An 11,279-nucleotide genomic window follows, 5' to 3' on the forward strand; every position below is an offset into this window, starting at 1 on the left:
ATACAGTATTTGAAATTTCTTTAAATATTTCACGGACTAACAGAGCAGAAAAGACCAAAAAACGGAGTCAAAAAGCAGGAGTTTATTTTAAAGAATAAATCTCTTTAATGGCCGGCCTCTTCTTCTGAACACCGACTCCTCAGTTTAATTTCTTCAGAGCAGCAGAGACAATAAAAAACACAAACTTATCCAACAAAGATCCAGTTATAAAATAACACAGGATCGTCTGGCAGGTGATAAAAGGTTTAACAGAATAACTTTTATCATAAAAACACAGGCTGGTGGTCTTATCTTTGTTTTGTAGCAGCCGCTGCACACTGCAAAAAGGGAACTAAAAGTAAATAAAATTTTCTAGAAATTAGTCTATTTTTCATTGATTTGAGCAGGTAAATAAGACTGTTTGCCAATGGGATTAGTAGTTCTACCCCTAAAATAAGATAATTAGATATTCTGCACTTGAAAAATGATGATGGAGATGAATTGTTCCTACTTTAAATGCAAAAATCTTATTCCATTGGCAAATAATCTTATTTACCTGATCAAATCAAGAAAAAAATGCACTAATTTAAAGAAAAATGTACTTAATTTCAGTTCCCTTTTTGCAGTGCAGCAGTCGCTTTGTTCAAAGATCAGCCGCTGAAGATTTGCTCCTAAATACAGAAATCTAAATATTTACATCATGTTAACAAAAAAAAATTCTACATAAATAAAACAAGACAGAATCTGATAAAAAAATTAAAGACTTTAATTTACAGCTACAGGTAAAAATGTTCCAGCGTTTATTGAAGCAACGGCTTCAAATTCAATAAATAACCCCCGCCCCCCCTTTAAGTGACCTTAAAGAGCAGCTTCCAGGTCAGAGCTCCAGTTTTACTGATGATTTACTCAAAAGTTGCTTTTTAACCGGCTGTAAAACACTAAGATTCTCTCTTTGATATCTAATGCAAACAAATAACGCCTTAAAATCAACAAACTATTAAGGACGTGCTCGTATTTCAGGAGCAGGGATGATATTTACAGCCACAGACGCGTCAGAGGAAAAGAATAAAAGAATAAAAAGTGAAGATTTGCCGTTTAGCCCCACAGATCCTCTGTGCGCCCGAACTTGTAGATCAGCGAACTGCAGAGAGAGAGAAGAGGCGTTAGGAAGCGGGGGTTAAAATCTGCAGCAGCTGCTTATTGTTGACTCTGAGAGTCTTCCTGTCTCTGACGTCCCTTCCTGCACGTCTTCACTGTCCATCATGATGTATAAATCGCTTTTTAAAGCCTTTTCTTGTGTTTTAGTCTAAAGTCACTCTCACCTGAAGAAGATGAAGGCGTTCTGGAAGAAGACGGCCAGACCCGGAGCGACTTCTTTCTCTGACAGAAAGAGAACATCACAAAGTTTTCATTATTTCCAAACTACTGACTGATTAATAAAATAAATTAATAAAAATGTATTATTTGATGACTAAAATAATCGCCAGCTGCTGCTCTAGATACATCACAGTGTCATCAGCATAGAGGTGGACGCTTTTTTTTTAATCTATGAATATACAAAACACAAAAAAGGCCAACTACTAACTAAAAATTAAAGAAATATCAGCATGTCAGCACAAGGACTGAATATAAAATATTAATGTTAGCGAGTCCAACATGATCAGATTGGAGGGTGATGCATATTACTTTGAATATTCTCAATAACGGCTCCCCAGTCATTGAGGAACGTGCTGTAAGAGTTTGACATCATATATTTAATTTATTCTAGTAAAATGCAGAAAATCATCTCATTAAACCAGACTTTTAAACGTGGAGTCACGTCTGATTTCCGCTCCGTATGATCGTATTTAGCTACAGCCAAGCCAAACAGGAGTGCTAGTTGAAGAGGTGTGGGAAGAATGAGAGAGAAGTTAGAGTATCCCGGTATTATCAAAAGATTATCAGGAGTCAAATGTCTGCTGTATGGATATAAAACTATAAAAATTAAAAATTATTTTGACACAATTTAAGACCCCCTTTAAATTTTGCATTTGAGGCTTTCAGGGGGTCTCATGGGTTAATCGGGGGGGTCGAGCCCCCCCGGACCCCCCCGTATTTCGCACTCTGCTTATAGGAGGGATTGCCTAAATGGGGTCAGGCACTGTAATTCTGGGGGCCGCAGGCTGAAAAGTTTGTGAACCCCTGTCTTATAGCGCCCTCTACATATTCTGGTGTTTATTATATTGTTTATATATTGTTTATATTGTGTCTAAATCAGGGGCCTGCAACCTTTACAGTCTAAAGAGCCGTTTTGCCTACAATCCACTTGAATTAAACTCGTTCAAAGCCGCAAATGTTGCCTGGCCTTTTGAAAAGAGACAAGTTATAATTTTAGATAAAGATCTACTGTAGGAAATATGTTGTTATCGTAAAAGAAACGCCCTTTTATGTCTCTTTTGAGGTTTAAAAAAGAGGATGGGTGGATGTTGACATCCCGGTATTATCAAAAGATTATCAGGAGTCAAATGTCTGCTGTATGGATATAAAACTATAAAAATTAAAAATGTTCCTCCAAAAGGTCCAGAGCTGTGGGGAGGCGTAGGAATGGTGAGGCGGGGTCCAGCCATCTGACTTTAATTTATCACAGGGGGCAGAAACAGAAGGAAGGAAGGAAAATTGTTTAATCTGGACTTGGGTAAATGTAGTCGATAAAAGATCTTAATAAAAGTAGAAGAGAAGTTTGATCAGAATGTTTGGCGTGTGAGATAAATGTAAGCGATCCCTGAGGAACGTGTCGAGTTAAATTAAATAGCTTCAGCAATGACAAGTCTAACAAGTCTGAAAGATAAATTCACCCACAGCGCAAAGAAAATGCTGGAAAGGTGAAATAATGAGTTGAAGATTGTCTTGTTTTTCTCCTTAAAGGATAACTCAACTTTTGTTTAGCCAATAAACTGCTGACATGGTTGCCTTATAGCCAGTGTGCAAAATACCTGGCAATATTTGGGGGGGTCCCCATCTCCCGATTGTTGCGCAATACCGATCTAAATTTTCTCAAAATGCAGTAGGCCTATAACATTACAATATCAAAGTCAGCTTTAATGTCCATTCTTCACATTCACCAGACACACAAGGACTCGAGAGGACGTTTCTCATTCACCAACAGTGAAACAGATAAAGTGCACAGGCACAACAGATGAGATCAGTTCCTAATACTAAAATTTAAACATTCAATTTCACAATAAAATGTACAATAATGTACAATACTTATGCTAGTACAAAAAGGCAGATGGTAATGCCAGCAGCAAAATTATTATTACCAATTATGTAAGATATATTTGTAACAGTAACAGTGCAAAAGAACAGTAAAGTAGTGCTGGAGACAGTTTGTCCGGAGTGATTTTTTATTTTTGGGGGAGGGGGGGGGGGGGGGGGGGTTCTGACAGCTTGGTAGCCATTTTTAGTATTAATTGTTTGGGGCGCACACGGCTAATTTGCATACGTGTACAGGATTGGCTGGCTCCACTTGGCAAAAAACTGAACATATTTGTGAATAAATGTTTTGAATTTTAAATACTGGACATGTTGAGCTAAAAAACATTTTAGTGACCATTAGTGACAAAAAAATATTTAATTTTTAATTATTTTGACACAATTTAAGACCCCCTTTAAATTTTGCATTTGAGGCTTTCAGGGGGTCGAATGGGTTAATCGGGGGGGTCGAGCCCCCCCGGACCCCCCCGTATTTCGCACTCTGCTTATAGCAGGGATTGCCTAAATGGGGTCAGGCACTGTAATTCTGGGGGCCGCAGGCTGAAAAGTTTGTGAACCCCTGTCTTATAGCGCTGTCAACATATTCTGGTGTTTATTATAGTGTTTATATATTGTTTATATTGTGTCTAAATCAGGGGCCTGCAACCTTTACAGTCTAAAGAGCCGTTTTGCCTACAGTCCACTTGAATTAAACTCGTTCAGAGCCGCAAATGTTGCCTGGCCTTTTGAAAAGAGACAAGTTATAATTTTAGATAAAGATCTACTGTAGGAAATATGATGTTATCGTAAAAGAAACGCCCTTTTATGTCTCTTTTGAGGTTTAAAAAAAGAGGATGGGTGGATGTTGACATCCCGGTATTATCAAAAGATTATCAGGAGTCAAATGTCTGCTGTATGGATATAAAACTATAAAAACTAAAAATGTCCCCCTAAAAGCTCCAGAGCTGTGGGGAGGCGTAGGAATGGTGAGGCGGGGTCCAGCCATCTGACTTTAATTTATCACAGGGGGCAGAAACAGAAGGAAGGAAGGAAAATTGTTTAATCTGGACTTGGGTAAATGTAGTCGATAAAAGACCTTAATAAAAGTAGAAGAGAAGTTTGATCAGAATGTTTGGCGTGTGAGATAAATGTAAGCGATCCCTGAGGAACGTGTCGAGTTAAATTAAATAACTTCTGACCCGACAGCAGGTTCCCACAGCTCAACAATGACAAGTCTAACAAGTCTGAAAGATAAATTCACCCACACCGCAAAGAAATTGCTGGAAAGGTGAAATAATAAGTTTAAGATTGTCTTGATTTTCTCCTTAAAGGATAACTCAACTTTTGTTTAGCCAATAAACTGCTGACATGGTCGCCTTATAGCAGGGATTGCCTAAATGGGGTCAGACGCTGTAATTCTGGGGGTCGCAGGCTGAAAAGTTTGTGAACCCCTGTCTTTTAGCGCCCTCTACATATTCTGGTGCTTATTATATTGTTTATATATTGTTTATATTGTGTCTAAATCAGGGGCCTGCAACCTTTACAGTCTAAAGAGCCGTTTTGCCTACAATCCACTTGAATTAAACTCGTTCAGAGCCGCAAGTGTTGCCTGGCCTTTTGAAAAGAGACAAGTTATAATTTTAGATAGAGATCTACTGTAGGAAATATGTTGTTATCGTAAAAGAAACACCCTTTTTTGTCTCTTTTGAGGTTTAAAAAAAGAGGATGGATGGATGTTGATATTTGTGGATATTGGTGTAAAAAAAAAAATCATAGTTTCCAACATAATGAAAAAAAAAATTGATTTAAAAGTAAATATTACTGGCACTTTTAGCATCATCTTCTGTTGTGAAAATTAAAAGCAATTATTCTAAGAAAAAACTGCTAAAACATGCATTTATTATCATTATTGCATTTAAATACCATGATAAAAATATAATTTGTAGCTAAAGTTAAGAGCCACTGTGGAAGGTCCAAAGAGCCACAGTTTGCAGACCTCTGGTCTAAATCCTTCAGTGTGTCGACCTCCTAGGCCTCAACAGGCGTCTTGTGTTGAAATCCAAATCAGTATTTCTATTGATTCAAAAGTTTTTGTGACGTCATTTAGAGAAACTCCAAAGCTCTGGTACGGGAGGGAGCTAAACTTTAACTCTTAACGATGGTTTCTGTTTTTTCCATACCTAAATTAACAGTTCTCCTTCATGAATCACTCAGAGTTTGCCCACAAACACAGAATCCTGTTCCTACTTGATTTGTTTTAATTTTAGTTTTCTGTCCTAGTCAGGTTGATACAAACAAGAAGAAGAGCAACGAAGTGAAAGGAAGAACTCACTTGGCACGACGTATGCTGCGAACAGGATCCAGACGGAGGCGATGAACGATCCGAACATGATCAGGAAGCCGATGAAGAGCCACAGACGAGCTCCTAGGGTTTCACACGCAACAGAAGTTTAGAAGTATTAGACTAAAGATGGATGCCTGATAGGTTAATTATGTGGATCATCATTTTGGATTTCATCTTAACAATCCCAGTGATCTGTAGCAGTGGGTTCCCTGAACCAGAAACCACAAGAATGTGGGTTTAAAGGATGAATTAGCTCACCTATCCTTCCCAGGCAGCCTTCTCCGTATGCGTCTCCTCTCACCTGGCCGTTGGAAACAGCATTAATCCTGAAAACACAGCGTTCAAGGAGACAATATCCTTAATTCCTGCATTAATTTAGCCACTAAGAGGCACTAGACCTATGATTTCCAGGTTTAGCGCCCCTGCAGGCCACTGGCAGCACTGCACTGTCGCACAATTAAACAGCCCCTCTCCGTGTTTTGGAATCTGATAGCAGACCAATTTGTATCAGTAGATGGAGTCATTGGGTTAAATCAAGAATAGAATTTAAAATTCTTCTTCTAACGTATAAAGCCCTTAATAATCAAGCTCCATCATATATCAGAGCTCTGATTACCCCGTATGTTCCTAACAGAGCACTTCGCTCTCAGACTGCAGGTCTGCTGGTGGTTCCTAGAGTCTCTAAAAGTAGAATGGGAGGCAGATCCTTTAGCTATCAGGCTCCTCTCCTGTGGAACCAACTCCCAGTTTTGGTCCGTGAGGCAACTTTTAAGACTAGGCTTAAAACTTTTCTTTTTGACAAAAATTATAACTAGTGACTCATGTTACTCTCAGCTACCTTTATAGTTTTACTGCTATAGGCTTAGGTTACTGGAGTATATCAGGATCTAATTTTCTCACTCTATTGAGTTCTACTGTTCTTCAATTATGCATTATGTGTTGTCATTTCTGCTTTAACTTTCTGTTCTCTCTCTCTTCTCTTCATAGTAGGTACACCTGGTCTGGCGTTCTGTTAACTGTGACATCATCCAGAGAAGACGGCTCACCCGCTACTACCATCTAATGTAGAACAGATTACTAGATCAATGTGTGCTTCTGTGCTTTTTTGTCTGTCTTGTTGTGTCTCTGTTCTGTCTTCTGTAACCCCAGTCGGTCGAGGCAGATGACCGTTCATACTGAGCCCGGTTCTGCCGGAGGTTTTCCTTCCCGTTAATGGGTGGTTTTTCTTCCCACTGTCGCTTCATGCTTGCTCAGTATGAGGGATTGCAGCAAAGCCATGTACAATGCAGATGACTCTCCCTGTGGCTCTACGGTTCCCCAGGAGTGAATGCTGCTTGTCGGGACTTTGATGCAATCAACTGGTTTCCTTATATAGGACATTTTTGACCAATCTGTATAATCTGACCCAATCTGTATAACATGATTGATTTTGACTTTGTAAAGTGCCTTGAGATGACATGTTTCATGATTTGGCGCTATATAAATAAAATTGAATTGAATTGAATTGGGTGATTTTAAAGACGAGGCCAGCTTTAGCCCTCTAGATTAAACTCAGTGTGTCCCACTGAAAAGAAGAGGGAGAGGACGAGGCAAGGCCAGGGGGAGAGGGAGAGGGAGGGGAGCTCCAGCAGCCGTGGCAGAGGAAGATGAAGCAGAAAATAGGCTCCACCATCTGATTATGAAAGGCTGCAGGAAGGTCAACAGAGGAGAAGAGCTGACATGCAGGTTTATGAACTATATTTACTGTATTTTGTAATAATAACCAGAATTTGACTGGAAGGTGAGAAAAGTAGAAGTGTGTAAGGTTAGCGCTCATGTTTTAAAGCTCAAGTTGCATTTCACTAGCCCCGGAAAACAAAAACAGGAGCCAGGAATAGTGTAAACCCGAGTAAAAAGCGTTTACACAGTCAGAGAAGTCAGGATTCATAAATAAAAACTAAAAAACAAAAGGTTTGGATTCCAATATGACGACGACCAGGAAAGCTGTTGCTTCGTTCGTAGCGTCTCTTATAAATGTAATTTAAAGCGGTACTTTCTCAGAGTTGCAGCCACTACATCAAACATTGATTTTAGACGCATTCTTACAGCATTCTTACATATTTTATCACAGCTTACTGTTGGTGATGCGAGGAGCCGCCATGTTAGAACCGACAATCGGCCTTAAAAGTTTCCGAGGGGCAAGTCCGATTATGTTAATTACTATAGTTAATTTTTCCAATTGGAAGCCGACTGCAAAGGGAATGTAAGAGAAGACCGCCGTAAAGCGGCGCTCGAGGTCACATGACCCAGTCAGATCCGCCATCTTTGTTGTGGTGTACCTCAGGGTTTTTTTGTTTTTTTCCTGGTTTAAATGCACATTATGGCACTTTTAAAGATGGCTCATATCACTGCTATACAAATAATATATGTTCAGACGTCCACTCAGATTGTTCCAGCCATTATTTTGACACTCACATGAAGAACGCGATGGTCGAGAAGACTCCACAGGTATGGAAGGAATGGTTCATCGCTTCCTGAGTCGGATGCATGACTGCAGCATCGATTATCACCCACCAGCCCGTAAAGAACTGCAGGAAAATAAAATACTGTTCCTTTATGGGAAGATTGCATCCAAACTGGGCTGTAAAGTCAAAACTTTAATGTGTCTAAATTTAAAGACGCAACAATCCTCCTGCAGATGATCCGGGGCAGATTTTTTTCAAAAAGAAGCTAAAAACAACAGAAATTAATGGTGTAAACCAAGAAACTGAGCTGTAGCCTCATATCTCTGAGTGCTGCAGCAACTTATAACCCTATAATCAGATAACAAACCAACAAACTACTGTAGCTACAGCTAAAGTATTTGACATGCGACTAAATGTACGTTTAATTATTTTCATTTACACTAAAATCAAACAAAATGTATTATGTTTACTTTATTTCAAGAAACAGAAACTGTTGCTATTAAAAATTAACTTTTAAAACCAACTCTGACTGCTAAATGTTTTGCAGAGAAGAGTTTCTCTTGTCAGAGGTCCCACCAACCAGAGCTCCAGCCACCACTGAGGCCACGGCGTTCCTCTTCTCTCCCCAGTCAATCCACTCACACTCCGGCCAGCGGAAACTGTCCAGGAAGCCGGCCATCTGCAGATCGATCGCTCTCCTTGGCTCCTTCAGGAGATCAGACACTGGGAAATATGCATGAACAGAGATGGAGACGTTCAGTTTAGATGTTTTGAAGGCATTTACTGGGCAATCCGTAAATTATACCATTTATAAAGCGCTTTAAACACCAGCGGGACCAAAGTGCTGTACACAGTCATAAAATACAAGTGATCACTCCTAAAACAATAAGCAAAATGGTATGTAAAATTAATAATGAAAGGAAAGTAAAATGCAATAAAAAAGTCAAAGTCTCAGATTGTGTTAAAAGCCAAGAAAAATAGACGGGTCTTAAGAATTACGATTTAAAATCAGAAAGAGAAGCGGCCTGTCTGACGCCTAAGGGAAGGTCATTCCTCTGGGAGCTGCTACAGAGAAATCAGGGTCTCCTCTGAGTTTATGCTTCATCCTCCGCCCTAAAGTACCTGGTCAGCTGAGCTAAGGGAACGGGTGGTGGCCGTTAAGAGCTTTAAAAGCAAATAAAAGGATTTTAAAATGTATCTGGCAGCCAGTGCAGCGAGGCTAAAATAGAGGAAATATGCTCACACTGGCTCCCTTATAGAGTGCATTACGGTAATCTAGCCAGTGGATTACTGTTTCAAAGTGCTGTTTAGAAAGAATAAGCTTTACTTTTACAAGCTGCCTCAAGTGGAAAAATATGGATTTTACAACAGCTCTGATGTGGGAATCCAGTTTAAGTTCAGCGTCTATATTTACCCCTAAATTTGTAATAATAGGCCTGACGCTCCGGGCCAAGGAGCCAGCATCAGTCAGGGAGTCTTTTCTGTCTTTTCTTCATTTAATTTTAAGAAATTTAGGCAAGGCAAGGCAAATTTATTTGTATAGAACAATTCAGTACAGAGACAGTGCAAAGTGCTTTACATGATTAAAATATATGAAAATAAAACAGAATAAAAGCAAGTAGGAATAAAGTGTAGAAACACATGGTAGTGGAGCAGAGGAGGACATGTGACCATCCAGACAGACACAGGAAGTACGCTTGGCCAAATAAGATTTAAACCATTGTCTGAACAGAGAATATTTCCAGTGTTATTCTTACGTCTTAACTTGAATAATCGTGTCTCGCAGGCTGGATAGCAACGTCTGGACCTAATCCTGACTGATGGGGACCGAATCTATCTCATTAGACCTGGGAGTGGATCAGTTTCTGTTTCATGAGAACCGAGCACCGGTTCTCACTCAGACTAAGATCCTGATGTAAGTCTGGATTCCCTCACCCACCCACTGCTGATTACCAGCAAGCTCTGCACTGGTGGCGACACCGTTTGATGGACACCAGGAGGCCTTCTTCTCTGCAGATGAAGCTGTTGGATTGAGCTGATTTCATCAGAGCTTCCCCAGCAGTGACGCAGTAATCATGACTCCTTTACAGCTTCTTCCCATTTCTCTGTAAAATCTGAGTTTTGATGAAACCACAGGCAGCTACAAGCCTCTACATGAATCTGCTCTCTGTCTCTCTTTAGTTTCACTTTCCTACACAGCAGAGCAGCGGGACGAACACTTCACAGCGATGATAAAAATTAACAAAGACAATCTGAAGTATTTAGCTCTGATATTAGGTACCCCGAATGTCTTTTTCAGTTGCTTCCTGCTTAAATTACAGCATTTAATTTTAATTTCAGCATATTTTCCGTCACAGCAACAGAAACTGACGACCAAAAAGCATCTCCCTTCTTATTTCCCCAACAGAAAGCGCTGCACCGACATTAACGTTTAGTTATTATGACCCTCTGTGGTCATTAATGATGATTAAAAAACAATATTAGAGCTTTATACTCGGTTTTCAAATCAAACGTTTGCAGTCTGAGCAAAATAAGCGTCAATAATCCAGCCATAAATGCCTCAGACTGACTGAATCTGGCTCATAATATAAATATGCTGCTAAATTAACAACTCCTCACCTTTAATTACTCCGATTACCCTCAGAAATACTCAGATTACTAGATTTCAAACCCGATGTTTCTGCGTCTCTGGTTCTCCTTCTTTTAGGGTTGTTTCCTGGTTGGAGAAACAGCCGAAGGAGGCGCTGCCGCCCCTAGTGGACGGAGATGCAACTACAGGTGATAAAACTGGGTTAAACTGACAATATGTTATCCAAGCTTAAAAAAATAACCTTTACCTATAAAATAAAATAAATATTAAAAAAATATTCGATTAGAAAATTATGTAATAAAATAAACTAAAAAAGAATACCAATACTGTTAAAATATACTGTATAGTCAATCATGTAATTAAAAAATACGAAATACTCAAAAAAAAAAAAGTTAAAAAAACATAACTGGACTTTTTTCCGAAGTTTGAAGATGTTTCGCTTCCCATCCAGAAAGCTTTTTCAATTCAAATGTCTTCTATGAGTTCCAAGTTTTATATTATTTCCCAAAAAAGGCGTTGTCATGGTTTAGATAACGTTCAAATCAAACCGAAACTGGTCCACTCCTTAGCGATGGGGAGTCGTTAGGGTGTCAAACGGGTGGACCAGTTTCGGGTTGATTTGAACGTTATCTAAACCATAACGAGGCCTTTTTGGTCTATAATATAAATCTTGCTAATCCACACTACTCCA

General features: G+C 39.4%; 1 protein-coding gene across 1 annotated transcript; it reads right to left on the minus strand.

Annotated features, from left to right (window-relative positions):
• Positions 1–722: 722 nt before the first annotated feature.
• On the minus strand, positions 723–10,726 carry LOC105916787 (transmembrane protein 50B). Its single transcript, XM_012851408.3, has 7 exons — positions 10,618–10,726; positions 8,579–8,721; positions 8,009–8,121; positions 5,813–5,880; positions 5,543–5,635; positions 1,302–1,359; positions 723–1,120 (listed from the first exon to the last, which is right to left on the minus strand). Exons 2-7 carry the CDS (start codon positions 8,675–8,677, stop codon positions 1,075–1,077), a joined length of 477 nt encoding a protein of 158 aa, XP_012706862.1. The 5' UTR covers positions 8,678–8,721; positions 10,618–10,726; the 3' UTR covers positions 723–1,074.
• Between the last annotated feature and the right edge of the window lie 553 nt (positions 10,727–11,279).

Source organism: Fundulus heteroclitus, unplaced genomic scaffold (assembly GCF_011125445.2).
Source record: "Fundulus heteroclitus isolate FHET01 unplaced genomic scaffold, MU-UCD_Fhet_4.1 scaffold_53, whole genome shotgun sequence".
NCBI classification, from domain to species: Eukaryota; Metazoa; Chordata; class Actinopteri; order Cyprinodontiformes; family Fundulidae; genus Fundulus; species Fundulus heteroclitus.